Here is a 16,382-nt window from a genome sequence, read left to right as displayed (position 1 = left end):
GACCTCGAGGGGCATGCCTTTTGTCTCCGGCACCTTCATGTATACAAATACAAGAGCTATGATACAAAAAACAGCATATATCCCGAAGACACCGGCGAGCCCGATGGAGTTTAGCATCACGGGGAGAGTGTATGTCACAATGATGTCACCGATCCAGGAGGTAAAGGCGCAGATGGCTATGCAAATTCCACGAACAGTGGTGGGGAAGATCTCTGCACAAAGAATGTTGGGAATAGGCCCAAACCCCATGACGAAGAAACAGAAATAGAGTATGAGGCTGATCGTGGAGAGTGCAGCATGCACTGTGGTTCCCACGTCCACAATGTTGACCATGACCAAGACGACTAGTGCAACTATTAGGATAGGGATTGTCGCAAGGAGAAGAAACCTGAACGAGAAACAAGACAAAAGAATTATTACCCTCGTTACTTACTTCTACCAAAAATGTATTTACGCATAATAAGCAATAGTATATCAAACACAATGTCTAACCTCCTTCCAGACATATCCATGAACCTCATGGCAATGCCAATGCTCGGAAGCATCAATAAGGTTGTCAAGGCGCTGATAAGAATAGATGCCAAAGATGAGCTAAGGCCAATGTTAGAAAGAAGAACACCAACACCTGCTTGCTCAAGAATTTGAGGAGTGTAGTAGAGAACACCACTGATGCCAGCAAACTGCATAGCTGACGTGGAACGTCTCGAATTCCCCTCTGAGTCTATGCTCTTATCAGAACACAACGTGCATCTAGTTTATCACATCTTCAGAAAATGCTAGCCAACTTTGGTAGCTCCTCATAGTTCATCACATCTTTACAGAACATGCTAAACAAGGCATATCGATCACCGAGCTTGTTCCTAGAGCACCAATGCCCAAGCAAATTTTGCATATAGCACAATGGCTCATCCAACCATAAACAGATAGATCAACTGCCCATAATTTCCGATCACAAACTTCCGTGAGCCATTGGCAAGGGACATTGGTAACTTGGTAAGCCTTCTTTAGGGGGGCATATGCATTTGCAAGGGACAAATTCAAGCAAGGCAAGAAGCTTTTAGAGTCTGGGACATGCCACTATTCAAAATGTCAGAGTGGTATTGCAAAATATCCATTTTTGAGTGCAAAATCGTACACTTTTATCAGTAAAATGGTTTACTAGGGAAGCACCGGCGTAAGCAATGGCTTACCAGAAAAGAAGGCTTCAAGGTTGGCAATGGTATGGTCACGCAGGTCTCCCCTGGACTCCGATGTCGAAACAGCAACATGATGCGTCAGTACCACATTGTCCATGGACAGGAGCTCAGCTGGCACCTCGGGTTCATTCTCAAAGACATCAAGACCAGCTCCTGCAATCCTGCCCTCCTTCAGTGCCCTGACCATTTCGGCCTCGTCGATGTTTGCTCCGCGACCAATGTTTATGATGATCCCATCCTTCCCCAGGGCGTCCAGAACGTCCATGTTCACAATGTGCCTCGTATCCTTGTTCAGCGCGCACGCAACGACAAGCACATCTGATTCCACTGCAAGATCATGAACACTAGGGAAGTATCTGTAAGAGACTGAATCCTTTGGCTTTCTGGAATTGTAGTAGATGACACAGCCAAAAGCTTCGAGCCTCTTTGCGATCAGTGAACCAATGTTCCCCAAGCCGATGATGCCAATACGCTTGCCACCTAGCTGATAATGCCAAGCTAAAAATTGTTACTGTTGAGGTATCAATGGGGGAAAATATGGAATCGACAAGGTTAAAGTTTGATGCTTGCATCGAGTAACTAGCATTCTGCTATTGTAAATAAAAAAACTAGCATTCTGCCTGGAGAAATTTATACTAATGGTAAGAGGCAGAGGAAACAAATTAAAGAGCAGGACCTTGGATCCGAGTGGGTAGTCGCGTTGCAGAGGCCAGAGTCCGCGGCGGACGAACCGCTCCGCCGCCGTGACGCGCCGTAGCACGTCGATGAGCATGCCAACGGCGTGGTCAGCGACGTCCGTGGAGTAGACCCTGCCGGAGTTGGCAACGGCGACGCCGCGGCGCGCGCACTCGCCGAGGTCGATGAAGTCGACGCCCGCGGCCGTGCTGAAGACGCAGCGGAGGGAGGGAGCGGCGTCGAGGAACGCGGCGTCCACGCGGACGACGCCGCCCCCCATGACGACCGCGGCGCGAGGGGCCTCGGCGGCGGCGAGGAAGGCCGGGAGGGGCTCGCCCGACGCGAAGAAGTCGAGGATGCGGAAGCGCTGGCGCAGCGCGGCGGCGAAGGACGCGTCCACGCGGCGGATGAGGAGCAGGGAAGGCAGAGCCGGGGGCTTGCCGGACCACTTTGCGGCGGTGGCGGCGGCCGGAGCCATAGCTAGTTGAGCTGAGTGAGAGTGCGTCGAGGAGCCTAAGCCCTCGATCGGCTAAACTATAGGAAATGTCAGACTTGCCGCGGGAAACAAAATTAATTGATTAGTTTGGGACCAATTCGCTGCTGCATCTCGAATTTGCCGCTTTAGCATCATTTTGAGTGGGCAAGTTGGCCATTTCTTTTTTCCGTTTGCCCTTTCACTCTGGTTTAAACTCTTGTGTATTGGCGGCCCGTTAAGCATAAAAACGAGTGGCCCACAGGGACAGCCCACTAACGGTTCACCTAGCCCAAATGCAACCTTGAGAGTGATGAACCCACAAGGTGTACCATTTCTCCCTTTGTTTTTATCCACGCATGCAACACCTCGATCAAAACATGAAAACAGTGATGGGTTCCTTCTCCGACCTGCTTTTTGTATGAACAGGATTTGATATAAGAAACCGGAGTATTCTCTTCACAGAGATTAGATAAATCAGCAAGACCAAATATATAGACCCAGAAATTCAGACTGCAGTATTCTCTTTCCACAATTTTACATCACACATGAACACGAGGATACTCTTTGCTCTTATGCCAAAAGAGCAAAACTGTCGTCAGACTTGCACCTAAAGTAACTATGCACAACAGATGAACAAAGGGAAGGATCAATCCTTCCGAAATGCTTCCACAATAACAGAGATCTACATTTTGTGGTGCCGGACAGGTGCATGGTTAATCGTGAAATTAAGAGTACAATACAACAGGAAGGATAAACATGTATACTCAGTTAATCACTGCTGTCTTTGTGCATGAATAAATACTGTATAATTCTGCACTCTATTTTTGCTAGTCTTTGTACCAGAACACCCCACTCTCTGTACAGGAATATTCAATCCTCCGGCATATATGCAGTTGTGAACATTTTTTTAATTGATCACTTGATGAACTGGAATGATAAAAAAAAAGTTATAATAAAATAATTTCATGTGCTACAGATTCTTCTATATTCTGATACACATGTAGCAAAAAGTTAAAGAGTGCTAGTTTATGATTTGTTTTTCCTTCTCTAGATAGTTGAGCTGCCTAACTGAAGCAGCAGGCTATGGATAATTAGAAAAAAAATTGATTTGCCTAACTGATTATTACATTGCCTGATTGAAAATAGTAGTTTAACCTAAAAGGAATATTAGGTCATTCCTAATCAGAAAAGCAGTATTTTCCTTAACAGAAACATAGGGAAGTTTCCTTAACAGAAACATAGACTTGCCTAGTTAGGAACAGTACTTTGCCTAATTGAAAACGGTAATTTTGCATAACAGACCATCCTATGCCTCACTTTCACTGGGTTGTCCATTATATGTGCATTCAAACTTGATCTTTATCGATGTACAGAGTCCTCCTGTCAGTGATGACTACAACAGAACATTGTATGTGGCCTTTACTGATTAAGTTCGGGCTGATCAAGTAACACACACATAGATTTGCTCGATTGGCTAGCAAAGCTACTTCACTCTAGGTACAAAGCAAAAATCTTCTCCCAATTTACTTTGAACAACAATAGTAGCTACAGTCCAAACATATCAATAATGAGCATCAAAACAAATCACTTTCTTCACCTTATGCTCAATTGGATGTCAAGCCAATCACTTTTCAAAAAGGGGCTTAATCTACTATTACGAAAGGATAGCCAGCTGAACAGATGTGGGAGTAATATTTTGATCACAGGGTGCACCTATTTTTCCTTTAGGAGTTTCAGAAAGGAAATGGTAAGATACATTGAACTAAAAAAGATGTATCCCCAAAAATTATTGTAGTCTTTGGAGAACAATAGTAAATCCACATGGCTATGTCATATATCTTCTCTATTTTGCTTTTTTTCATGTTGCTTATTTTTTCTCCTGGAGAAAATAAGTGTGATATCAGAGTAGCAATTTCCAGTTAGCATGCATGGATAACTAGATTTCCAGCTGAGTACCGATATTTTTGTGAAGTCTACAAGCTGATTTAAAAAGTAACAATAGTGCATAACTATGCTAATACTAACTTCTGAAGAAATTTCTAAGGCTCCGTCTTCCTGAATGTTGAAATCTAGAGCACGATTGTGACTCTTCAGAAAAACTAGACAGATTATTGTATCGAAACACATCGCACCTCAACATAACCTCTCACCGACAAGTGAACAACACCTCTGGCTCTTTGAGAATCTATCAAAATCCACATTTCCTTCTGTCATTGAAAAAAAATCCACCACGAAAATCACCTAACTTCCTCTATTGAGCAGAGAAAGGCAGGCAACTCCCATTTTTTTTTTCCTACACTAGAACAACCAGATCAGCACATCAACAAGCTTAGGAACATGGGGTGAGCAAAATTGAAGCAGCGAGAGGGGGGGCGAACAAGGACAATGAGAGAGGAAGAGCTCGAAATGACAAAGGTGAAGGCTTTCCCCACCTAAAATTGATTTGTTGGCAACTGATCTGAACATCCACGGAGTACACATGGCATCACATGTGGCATCGACCAGTGCATGCTTTCGGGTACTCCCACCAGATCTGGGCACTGCTCCATCATCCCTGTTGAGATTTGGTGCATCATTGATTTGGCAGCCCCATGCCCAGCCCATCAGTGAACCCCCAAATCCTTGATGGCTTGGGTGAGATGGGAAGGGAATATCCAGCAACAAAAATCCAAGGAGAGATTAGGAGATTTGTACAGCAGCCTTGTGGTGATTTAGAAATGAAAGGGAGAAAAGCCGAGTTGAAAGCAAGTGGCAGGATTAGGAAACTAGGAGTAAAAAAGATGAGAGAGAGACTGGTGGTGTGTGGTCCCTTCACATGATGACAAAACAACTCAGACTTGAGGCTGCTGTCTAATCCTCACATGTGCCCAATAATCAGGATTTGACGCAGTCTCAGGCAACGTGCAGATGAAACAAGAAAACATACACTGGAAATTAAGTATTTACCAAATCTTATAAGCAAGAATTCATGATCAGTGTTGGATGAATTCCAAAAGCTCATAATAAGGTGGATCTGGTTGTGACACAGAGAGCCATGAACCCAGTAAACTGTAGCAAGTTCTTGTTTCTGTCTGAACTTTTGATTGTTGGTAGTGGTACTAACCTTACCAACTGTCAGTGACAGAACTTAACAGGGCCACACACTGGTGTGTTGCCTATGCATTAAGGGGAAATAGGAGTGAAGTTGACCCCCCACATGCATTGGAACCTTAGTTTATCTGCTCAAAAGAAAAAAAAAAGGTATTCTGGCTATGATTGGGGAAACGATAAATTTACTGGAGTAGTCACTAGTTAGAAGCTTCAGCCAAATATTTAAAGCAGCATGTTTGACGACATAAGCCATGCTGGTGTTTGCCCGTTGACATCAATACACATCAAGGAAACACTGGTACCAAAAGGTTGATGATACCACCATAATTCGTAGGGAGTTAATTTCGCCAAAAGTTACCCAACCATAATATATTTTTACCATTGAAGCCTCAGTCAATCCATGTATCTGATAAGCATGTTACCAGTAAATACCAAAAGGTTGATGATACCAAAACGGGATCGTCATCATCCAACTAGAGTCTGGATAAACTACTTGCCAACCATAATTCCGGTCCTAGTGAGTTCATTTCCCACAAAAGATACTCACCCATCATACTTACACCACTGAAGCCATGTCAATCTCCATGGATCTGATAAGCATTTTAAGCACCTCGTCCCTCAGGGTGGCTCCGCTCATGGTCACCTGCGCCTCCTTAACCATCTGCTTCTTCACCTTGTCATCCAATTCACCTGCTTTTTGGTCATCGATAAACTCAAACGCCCTCTTCAGCACTGGTGCCAGCATCTCGTCGTTCGTGACCTTCTCAACTTCCGCTGCAAGGCAGGGGAACAGGCCCTGCAGCTCCTCCAACCCCCTGCGCACGCGTGGGATGGCGCCGCCTGCTTTGGGCAGCACCGCAACGGCGGCGGCGCTGGTGCTGCCTCCTTTCTTGGCGACATTGGCCGGCTGGTCGCCCCAAATCGCCTTCGAGAGCTCGTACTTGCGCACCTCATCGCCGCCATCCTCGCCGCCTTCTGGCACGGGCGGACCCCCGGCGTCGCGCAGGTTGCAGTACTTGGTCCGGAGTCGCCGCACCTTCTCGTAGATCTCCGTGACGGTGAACTCGGCCTTGTCCAGGCTGCGGCCCTCGAGGGCGGCGTGGAGCTGGGACCGGGCCGGCGGCGCGCCGTGGTCGGCGGCGTACGCGGCGAGGCCCTCGAGGATGCGGACCTCGTCCGCCTCCGACCACACCCGGACGAACGCGACCGACGGCTTCTTGCGGACGCCGGCCGCCGGCTTGGACGCCGCCATGGGCGCCTCCTCCACTGCGGCATCCGCGGCCGGGGAGACGAGGTCAGCGGTGCGCGAAGAGTGCGGGGGCCTGTTCATCGTCGGAGGATCGAGGCGAGAATTCTAGGGGATTTGCGGCAGTCGTGCCGGATGTTCTGGAAGTATAAAAAATATTGCAATTTTTTCATATAAAACCTACACCAACAAATTGTACTGGTAAGTACTACTAATAAAGTTATAAAAATAATTACAAGGCAAAAGGTCGTGATATTTTAGTGGAGGAAGTACTTAGAATACATAATCGCAAAAGATCCAAAGCGTTGGAAATCCAATGGCTTGCTAGGTTTTCTTCTGGCTTGGATCATATAAGAAATGTTTTAAAGAACATTTCCACAATATTAATAGAAATTATACTGATAACTCGCATGCCATTGAAATTATTCACCTTAACCGTATTTGACTGATATTGTTTCTTTTAATTCGGATTCTATCAGTAACTTAACAATAACTCGATAGGATGGATCCATATTTTGTCGATTGTTCATCCATTTAGCTTTCCGCCTATGCACCTCCAGTTGGTCCCTTGGTTTAATCCCCGAAACCCACACTTCCTCCTCCTCCTCCTCCTCCTCTCTCTCTCTCTCTCTCTCCCTCAAATTAGCCGCATCTCAAACCTAGGTTGCGGACCGAGAGGGATCCACGTGGAGGACCACTACCTAAGCGAGTGGTGCGGGAAGGTGAGTTGCGTAAGCATGCGCCACGAGCAGGCCCAAACTGAGCATCAGCCAAAGCGGCCACCTTGTAGTAGAGATAGGCGTCGAGTAGCTCATAGGCGTGATTGGTAGTAACCGATTCGGTTGAAAATATATAGGCTTGGGATGGACTTCGTGGCATGCTTAATAGCGGCTTTGAGGCTGGCTGGCAGCATGACACGATAAATCACTAACGATTTAGCAGTGCAAGGATTTTTTACAGGTTCGTAAGAAGACGAATATGGTGACGAAGAAGAAGGTCTCACAAGAATAATTAAAATTCTGTTTGGATGGGTTAAAACTAAAGTTTAGTCAGAAAATTGGATACATGGGCTACAAATTAACTAGAATAGTAAGGCATGTTTATTTTACCCCTATTATTTCTTTCCTTTTTCTTCCCATCTCCTTCCCTCCAACATGAGTAAAAGTGACTTTTGGTAGGTGCTAGCTCCTTTTAGCCTAAATTAGTTATGTTTGAAGGGTTAATGGACTAAAGATCGGCTAAGATGCGACTAAAAACTACCCAATATTTTTAGCCCTGTTTGAATCACATAGAACTAATTTTAGCCTTGTATCCAAACAGAACTTAAGCTAATGGTGGATTTGAGCATGGACTGAGTGATGATTTGGGAGGCTCACCGCCTAGTTGGAGAAAGGAAGCAGGAGGTGGATAGAATGGCCTGTGGGTCCCATGTGAAATGGAAAAAAGTTCCTCCTTAAAGTATTAGGACCAATGATGTATATGGTACAATTTAATGTAAAAAATTGAATATATACGTGACAATTATTTTTGCAAAAATGTGCATGCGTTCGAGAGCATACAACAACTATTTCTTACATACAAGGGAATTAGCTGAAATATGTCACTTTACATGGAAAAAAATTCACTTGTTGTCCACGTTTGTCCATGTTTAGTAGCATCAACCAGTGAAGATTTGCCGCGTGAATCCTCCGATGGGTTAGCTCACGAGACACAGGAGATTCAAGCAACTTTCCCTAATGCGGATTATTTATTCTTGGGTTCGGAGGCTCAAGTCTGTAGTAGGGGGTTACAAACAATGTGTATGTCTGTGTTCTACTTGGGTCAAATCCCCTTCTCGTTTCCCATGCCCTTATATACATGACCCATGGGGAGGGTTACATCGCCAATCATCTTGGATCTACTATGCAGTCAGGCGCCTCCCTTGGTTAGCTGTGGTGGGTCCCACCCTTCAGTCAGGGCGCCTCCCGGCTCTATCTCCATGGAAACCTTCCATAGGGGCCCGTACCTAGACCACCTTGGTTATCGAGTCCGGCCCCTACACATATCCAGAGGTGCCGCCTGCCTCCGGTCACATCGCCTAGTGCCGTCATCATGGTGAACGGGAGCCAGCATGCCTGACAGGGTACGGTCCGAGTCGGCGCTACAGTGTCATTCCCGACTGGAGATTTTTCGTCCGGACGTGGTTGTCCTGCCTTCCTAGGCACGGAAAATGGTGCGCCCGATTGGCCGGCCTGCGCCCCCTTGCCTCAGCCCACGCAGGCATGTCTGTGATTGTCCCATCGGATAGACCTAGCTACGCCTTGGGGCCATGATAGGCCTAGCTCGTCATTACGCCTAGGCTTCTGTGGGATGTGTAGGGCCAACTCATCGGCCTGTTCTTTTTAGGCCTGGGCCTCTGCCTCGGGTACTGCTGGTCAGTCGGGCGATGATGGGGCAACCCCTTATCTTGCCCTGTTTGCTTTGACTCGTGGTCTTCCTTTGCTTAAATTAGCCGATGGTTTAGGGTATCCTTAATCTGGATATCCGTCAGTAGCCCTCGAGTCCTTCTTTGATTGAAAGTCGGGGGAGGACTGCGTTCCGGTAATAACTCTTCTTTCATCTTTGCTGTTTATTCAATGCTCACTCCCTCTGGATCATCAGTTATCACGCACCCTTATTTTATTGATACCGAACCGTGATGGAACAACTTCCTACCCCTCTTCTCATCAGGGCTGATCATGCTTGTTCTGACTGGCCAGCCCTTTTACCCTGGGGGTCAAAGAGTCCATTGTCTTAGTACGGGCGTCCTGAGGCTCGTTTGAACGGAGGAGTCCCCCTCCGGCCTGCTCGCAACCGGTTCTAAATAGGGGGGGAGCGGCGCCTCCTCTTCTTCATCCATCTTCAGTGTTCCAAGGAAAATGATGCCTCACTTTCCTCCTTGCGGTGGGAGGCCTCTCGACGAAGTCTCTATCCGCGCGTTGTGCGCACGGCTTGTTCCTAGGTGCTAGGAGAATGTCATCGAGCGGAGGGTGTGATGAAGGTGTGTGGAGGTAGCAGGGCGACTGGTGTCACGACAGCTTCCATGCTGCCTGTGATACTGTTGGCTATCTCATCAGTGCTATTGTCCATCTCATTGAAAATATGGCTTGTTGTGCTGATCTCAGTAGCCGATCCATGGTTGCGCAATCAACTGCAGACGACATACTCGCGAGTGTTGGTGCTCATCCTGGTACCATCTGGGATGGCTCCCCATCTTCATCCAGCGCTTCCTACCGGGGGCCTGGTTGAGCGATGGGCCCTTATCCCAGATCTTCTTCTAGCCTTCGATTGCCCCCTCTGTAGTGGTTGGGGTAAATGCTTTCTTTCGACTATGTTCGAAAGGAGCTTCCTTGGCTCTTCCAAGCAATTTGCAGATGCTAGCAGAAGGTCAATGTGGAGCCTTATTGCCTTGTTCCACCGCAATTGTAGCACCAACACCCATTTTCCTGCCTCGTCGGCCTAGCGGGCAGCGATAGCCATGTTTGTACATGTAAATGGCTCCAGCCTTTTAACGAATGAATATGTTTCTCTTCAGGGTCCTCCTTTTTTATTTTTGTTGCGCGGATGAGTTTGGTCTTACTCTCTATCTTGCTTTCAATCGACCTGCATTTCCCCCGGTGTGGTGGGTTTTTCAAGCTCGAACAACAAATTCCGCGATGGTTGTATTGCGCACTCACTTTGAGCTTCAATAGGTTTGTTCGGGCGAGATCCACTTTTCCTACTGTAGGAACCCTAGCCTAGCTCTTTGTGACGACCGACCCCTAAACCTTCCCGAGTTGGTCTTGATCAGAGCCCTTGATCCTAGCCATCTGTCTTGCTTGACCGCGCCTAAGTGCTCAGCTATCCGCTGGTCCCGACCCCTGAGATTCGACCCCTTCCCGCTTCGCTCCTCTCCCGACCCCGGCAAGCTCAGCCCACCGTCGGATTCTGCTAATCTTCCTCAACCATCCGATCTATCCACCGGTGAACCCGTGAGATCTTTTCCAGATCCCCCGGGACAGCCGCACTCGAGTTGCATGGCTGCTTCAGAGTCTTCCTGCCGCGTGGCTCGTCTTCTCCGACGCCTGCCGCTCAGTTTTGTCTCTGGCCAGCGACCGAGTGGGTTCCCGCGCCCCCTTTCCCCAATGGCAGCGGAAGCCCTCTGCACCCCTTTCTGCAGAGCCTCGCCGCCCGCGCCCATCATCACGCCACCAGATCCCGGCCCCAGAGCCCGATGTCGCCCATCTTTTCAATCCCTTCAGCCACAGTCGCGCCGCCTGGTCGCCGCTACACGACGATTCCTCCACCGCCAACCCCGACCGCTGCCGCGACAGTTCCTTTCCCCCGCTCTGTCAGAAGCCACCCGACAATCTGTTGTTCCGCGCTCTCCCCCGCGCCCGCGCCCGCCTGTCTTCTCACCGTGCGCCCTCGATTCTAGCGCCGTTAAGCCGGTCGCTTCTATCAAATCTTCCGCACGACGACGCCCGCTTTCCGCCAAATCTCAACCACCAATCTACCCGCTTCTACGCCGCCCTGACGGCAGAGCGCAATGATCGCTGGCGTCACCCCCGGAGTTCTGCACCACCGCCCTCTTCGCTCAATCGCCGCCCCGGCAGAGCACTCCATTGCCTCTCCCCGGCCTTCGCGCCGCTCCCCTTCTCTCTCTCCGCGCCGTTTCCTTTCCTCTGCTCCAGCAGCTATAAAAGGAATGCCCCCGTCGCCGGAGTTCCCTCCGCCCTTGTTGCCTTCAGCCTTCTCTAGCTCCCTGCTCAAGCTCCTAGCGCCACCCACCCAATTCTTGAGGAGTTCTTCTCTCAGTTCTCTCTCTGTTCTCTCCAAGTCACCCAGCAGCTTGCTCCTCCGTGCTGCGTAAAAGCTCTCTTGTGATCCGCAAGAAGCAGCGCCGCCACCGGAGCATTGCCGGTCTTAGCTTCTGTTCGAACCAAAGTCCCTCCGCCCAAAGTTCGCTTCTTTCCGACCCCAAGCTTTCCTTTCAGGAAGAAGGTGAGTTGCCGACCCCAGTCCGCCTCGCCCAACCCCTCCTATCCACCCGACCCCGGTTTCGTCTCGCCCGACCCTGTATGTTCCGCCGACCCTTATCCGCCTCGCCCGAGGGTTCGGCTGTGATCTTTTTTTCAACCCGAGGGTGTATGTGTAAAACTTGGGAACCCTTCAGCGCTTGCGTCTAAGGACCCCCAGTTTATCACATCCTCTAGTTCAAAGATCAGACCACTAGTTCCTTTCCTACCCTTACTTCTTGATCATCATCAGCTCTTTCGAAACACCAATAACCTCCTGCTCTTTGTCGCAAGTTTCTGGGCTCAGGCGAGCCAGTGTTGCTGTTGAAATAACCGTCTATGCTAACCCTTGCATTGCATTCGTGTAGAGCTGCACCTCGCTGACGGCTTCTACGAGCTTCACCCGGTGCCAGAAGAAGAAGCTGTAGCCGAGCTCCTGTCCTCCGAAGCCGAAGTCGCCCCCGAAGTCGAGCAGTTCCAGTCCTCCTTGCTTGAAGGCAAGCCCCGGTTGCATGAAAATCCTACGTGTTTTGCCAGACTTGCGCATGCCTGCTGTAACATGCTTGTGCATTTACGTATAGGAGTTGTGTGAAACCCTAGATGCATGACTTAGTTACCCCAGTGATCTGAGCACTAGCTGTTGGACCGAGTAGCTGCATTGCTTAACTAGGAGACGGTAAAAGTCGAGTGATTTCCTGTCACTCGCGAGTTGTAGGAGTTGCATGTTTACCCTCCTGTTATAACTATAAGGACGATGGACGGGGCAGGGTTTTTGGTAACTTTTTGGTGGTCGGATGGTTGCCCCGTCTGTCTATGAAATCTTGCTAAGGCCCGACAGTGGTGGTGTTCGTGATCAAGTGTTTGAAAGTACTAGCCTCATACTTAGTATAGGATGAGGAAGCCTAGTACCGGATTGAACCTAAACGTGAGCGGTCGCCCCATTGTTCTTGGAACGGAGTTTCCCCTGCTGGTTGTCGCACGTGGTGGCAAGCGTGGTCACAGAACGGCAGAGGCCGGGTCTGTGGAACCTTGCACCAAAGGAGATGGGCCTGACACGGGTTAGGGGATTGATGGGGAAGGCCGACATAGGAAGCGACCTCCGGGTGCGCGGATGTCGTGAGGCTAGGTTCACCATGCATGGTTAAAGAACTCGAATCGATTCGTCTGCCTCTCACAGTTTGAGATTGCTTGATCGCTATGTCACCCTGAGTAAATGAGGAATCTGATGATGGCAATGTTTGTTGTTATATCTACACATCTTGTTTGGTTCTATGAATGCTTAGAATAGGTGGTACAACCTAGACTGGTAAATGAACCTAGAACCGGAGCTAAAACTTGAAAATAGGGTTACTTAGTGCTTTTTGGCAAACAAACCCCTCAGCCAAACAGCCTGCATGTCTAGAAGGAGGAGTAGTCCTTACTCCTATCGGTTAAGTCTTGTTGAGCTTAGTAGCTCAGCCTTGTTGTGGCTCCTATTTTTCAGGTGAAGTTGCGGCTTCCGACCCCTCTCTGGTTGGTGCCTAGCCGTCCCAGCTCCCGCCAGGTTGGACGGTCGAGTGGGATCCTTCCTCGGACGGCGAGGAGAGGAGCCAGTGATATCCCGGTTGGCCTCACCAAGGATGTCCGACCCCGACGAAGTCTTCCGCTAGTGTTTCCCTGTTGTTTCTTGAAAACTTGTAAAACTTCGATGGTGGATTTTATGGCCGAACTAAATGGGTAAAACTCGTTCAACTCAGTGGACTTGTTGTATTCTCTGTAACCACTCACCTTCGTGTGGGTTTGCTAAACTCGATCCTGTTTAAAGTGGTTAAATCGGATGAAATCCGACGGCACTTCGTATTAACTCGGTTTAGGCAGGAGTGTCGCATGTTAGGTGGCTTAACCCTGCTTAATCAAGCTAATCCGAAGTGGTTCCACCACAGCTGGTATCAGAGCCGTGTTTAGCATTTCAGAGAACCCAGCAAGCCCTAAACACTTCTTTGAAAAGGATAAAAATTGCAAGAAACTTTTGAAAAATCTCGTACGATCGTTAAGGATGACTTAGTGCGAGAGGCCCTAGGGGATTTTGGGGTTGTTTTAGGTGACTAATAAGTATTTGGTTATTTTTGCTAACCCTTCCAGCACTTCGCCACGTCTATCATACGTGTGCCGAGTTCCGCATCGCGAGCATGCGAGGGTTGATAGGGAGCTCCATTCAAAGGACCCTATCTTCGCGGTTGTTTTCGCCCACGTCTATTACACGTGCGTAGGTTCCGTATGTGTTCCATACGAAGGTTGGTATGGTTCGATTCCAACGAACCTATCAGCACGGTTGTTTCGCCACGTTTGTCATACGTGCGCCGATCCCGCATCGCGAGTATGCGAAGGGTTATATGGTTCCATTCAAAGGGGACCTATTTCCATGGTTGAGTGCTGTCCATGCAGCCTTAAACGCATGGGTGCCGTTCCTATAGTGAGCGGTAATGTTTGGGAACGTTTTCGTGGGTGCTGGCCCGAAAGGTTCGTGTGTGGTGTTTTCTGCATGTTGCTAACCGCGTTCGTATAGGAGACGTTACTAGAATCGACTAGTTATTATAGGGAGAGACGTATTGTTGCCTTGTCACCGGCGCTGACCGCGTAAGACCCAAAGTTTGGGCAGTTGTTTTCGGTTAAGAGTAAGGTAGGCCGTGCATGCGTCATATCTAAAAGGTTGTACGGTTCCCTTTCTCAACAACAATCCTGTTCGAAAGAGTTCTTCTGGATCTAAGGATTTCTAGTTTCTTTTAGTGCTCTCGGTTAAAACCGTATGCTTCTCTATCCGACCCCTGACCCTTGGAGTTATCTCACGTGGTTTTCGGTTTCTTGGTTCCAGATGGCTGTTCCCGGACATGTCCTTTTTGGAGCGGACGGTACCTTCCAGTCAACGTGCCTGCATTTCGAGGGGTTTCCCGCGATTCTGTGGGATACGCTGAAGTGGTTTGGGTACCAGTCCCCGCCCTTGTATGCCGGGCGGTTATATCTGGAACAGGGCATTCAGACGTGCCAAGTGCAAGCGTTGGTACCACCTCCCCTTGCACGGCCCGACTGGCCCTCTCTTGGCATAATAGCCTATGGTCTCGCTCCGGAAGATACATGGGAGTCCGCCGCCCTTCAGTTGCTCACCCAGTTCTGTCAGCTGCATCCCGTGGAAATCACGCTAGACCCGATTGGCCTCTTTCCCGTCAGGAACCGGCTGGACCCGGCATGGCTTGACCGCGTCGGGAACATCGAGGTGTTAGCCACCACCTGCGCCATGGTCACCATCTCCACCAACATCCGGTGCATGGCCGCTCTCTACCGGTTGATAGAGCTTCAGGGAAGAGCCATGACCCTTTTCGCCTGGACGGCAGCAGATACCCACGGTTACCTCCAGGCAGCAAGAAGAGATATGGTAGGCCAAACCTACCAGCTGATCCAACGTGGCATCCAGATCCACGATATGCAAGATCGGATCTCCGAGCTAGAAGGAGAAGTCGCCGACCTCGTGGACGGCATGATAGAGCTCTCAGAGGAAAAGATGGAGGTGGAAATGGAGTTGGCAGTTGCCAATGCCCACCTGGAGGAGCACCAAGCCGAGCTAGAAGATATGCATGCCCTCAACGTGCAGCTCGAAGCTCAGGAGGACCCTGAGGAAGATGAGGGAGCGTCCAGCATGGATATAGAGGAAGATGGCGCCCCTTCTCCGACTCATAGTGTCCATTGGTAGATTAAGGGTTCTCAGGGAACCATCTTTTTGTTGTACTCCTCGGCAGCCTAGATTTTGGAAAAGTTGTAATAGGTTAGCCTCGAGTTGAGTACTCCCTGTGTTGAAACACCGTTGTGTATAAAGTTAACCCTGGTGCATAGCTTTCTCATCTTTGTATGGTGTGGATGCTAGGTTGAGTAAGTTGCGCCGTGACCATATGCTGTGTTCTGAGGACCTGTTCTTGGGCCGACCCCAGCTTGTGAAACCGAGTGCGCCGACCCTTTTAGGCAGTTTCCGCCTCGTCCGACCCTTTTCAAGTACGGACCGTGTCCGACCCCTTGGTTTGAGTGGATCAGATCATAGGAGTCTGTATGTGGCATGTGTTGCCTGAAGTGGAGTACCAGGTCAAGTAGAGGTTATCTATGCTGAGAATGAGAGGAATGTGCTTTCTTTGTGAGGACGTGTGATGCACCATTGGCAAGAGTCGCATTAAGGGAGTTAATCCATACGTTCCATTGTTGGAGAATACCTGAGGTTATGAAATTAATGGGGCGTTAACTCTTGCAGATGGCGCACCGCACTAGGTCTAGTTCTGGGCCCAGTGGTAGTGATCAACGACAGGATCTTCCCCCGCCCCCGCCCCCATCGCCATTGGAGGCAATCCTAGCAACTCAAACTGAGCTGCTAAGGCATTTGGTGCAAGGACAACAACAACAGCCACATGGTGGAAGAGCACAGCCGCAGCCGCATATCGCACGGTATGAGGATTTTCTGGGGACACAGCCCCCGCTGTTCCAAAAGACACAAGAACCGCTCGATGCTGACGCATGGGTTCGTACGATCAAATCCAAGTTCGAGCTCCTCACCGCTCCATGCCCCGACAACAACAAGGCGCAGTTTGCAGCTCAGCAGCTGCGTGGCTCCGCACGGCTTTGGTGGGATCACTACCATGCCATGCTGCCGGCTGGCCACGTGGTCAGTT

The 16,382-nt window shown here is 49.2% G+C and overlaps 3 protein-coding genes across 3 annotated transcripts in view; all 3 read right to left on the bottom strand.

Annotated features, from left to right (window-relative positions):
- LOC101766034 (monosaccharide-sensing protein 2-like) overlaps positions 1 to 686 on the bottom strand; it is an 8,562-nt gene extending 7,876 nt beyond the window's left edge. Inside the window, exons 1-2 of the mRNA XM_004977639.1 lie at positions 493 to 686; positions 4 to 388 (exon numbers count right to left, since the gene is read on the bottom strand). Coding sequence (XP_004977696.1) covers positions 4 to 388; positions 493 to 686 — 579 coding nt within the window. The remainder of the gene's footprint in view (positions 1 to 3; positions 389 to 492) is intronic.
- Positions 687 to 1,097: 411 nt separating this feature from the next.
- On the bottom strand, positions 1,098 to 5,143 carry LOC101765621 (glyoxylate/hydroxypyruvate reductase HPR3). Its single transcript, XM_004977638.2, has 3 exons — positions 4,479 to 5,143; positions 1,873 to 3,273; positions 1,098 to 1,680 (listed from the first exon to the last, which is right to left on the bottom strand). The coding sequence occupies exons 2-3, from the start codon at positions 2,347 to 2,349 to the stop codon at positions 1,159 to 1,161; spliced, it is 999 nt and encodes a 332-aa protein (XP_004977695.1). The 5' UTR covers positions 2,350 to 3,273; positions 4,479 to 5,143; the 3' UTR covers positions 1,098 to 1,158.
- A 635-nt stretch (positions 5,144 to 5,778) lies between these two features.
- On the bottom strand, positions 5,779 to 6,915 carry LOC101779795 (probable transcription factor At1g61730). Its single transcript, XM_004974933.3, has one exon. It carries the CDS (start codon positions 6,764 to 6,766, stop codon positions 5,993 to 5,995), a length of 774 nt encoding a protein of 257 aa, XP_004974990.1. The 5' UTR covers positions 6,767 to 6,915; the 3' UTR covers positions 5,779 to 5,992.
- Between the last annotated feature and the right edge of the window lie 9,467 nt (positions 6,916 to 16,382).

This window comes from Setaria italica, chromosome VII (genome assembly GCF_000263155.2).
Source record: "Setaria italica strain Yugu1 chromosome VII, Setaria_italica_v2.0, whole genome shotgun sequence".
NCBI lineage: Eukaryota > Viridiplantae > Streptophyta > Magnoliopsida > Poales > Poaceae > Setaria > Setaria italica.
The sequence above is the reverse complement of the archived record's forward strand: the minus strand, read 5'-3'. Positions and strand labels throughout refer to the sequence as shown.

Excerpts from the sequence above, each read along its gene's own strand:
- LOC101779795 (XM_004974933.3), bottom strand. The coding sequence starts at position 6,766 with ATGAACAGGCCCCCGCACTCTTCGCGCACCGCTGACCTCGTCTCCCCG.
- LOC101765621 (XM_004977638.2), bottom strand. The coding sequence starts at position 2,349 with ATGGCTCCGGCCGCCGCCACCGCCGCAAAGTGGTCCGGCAAGCCCCCG. Across the intron at positions 1,681-1,872 it reads ACTACCCACTCGGATCCAAG|CTAGGTGGCAAGCGTATTGG; the intron begins GTCCTGCTCTTT and ends TGGCATTATCAG.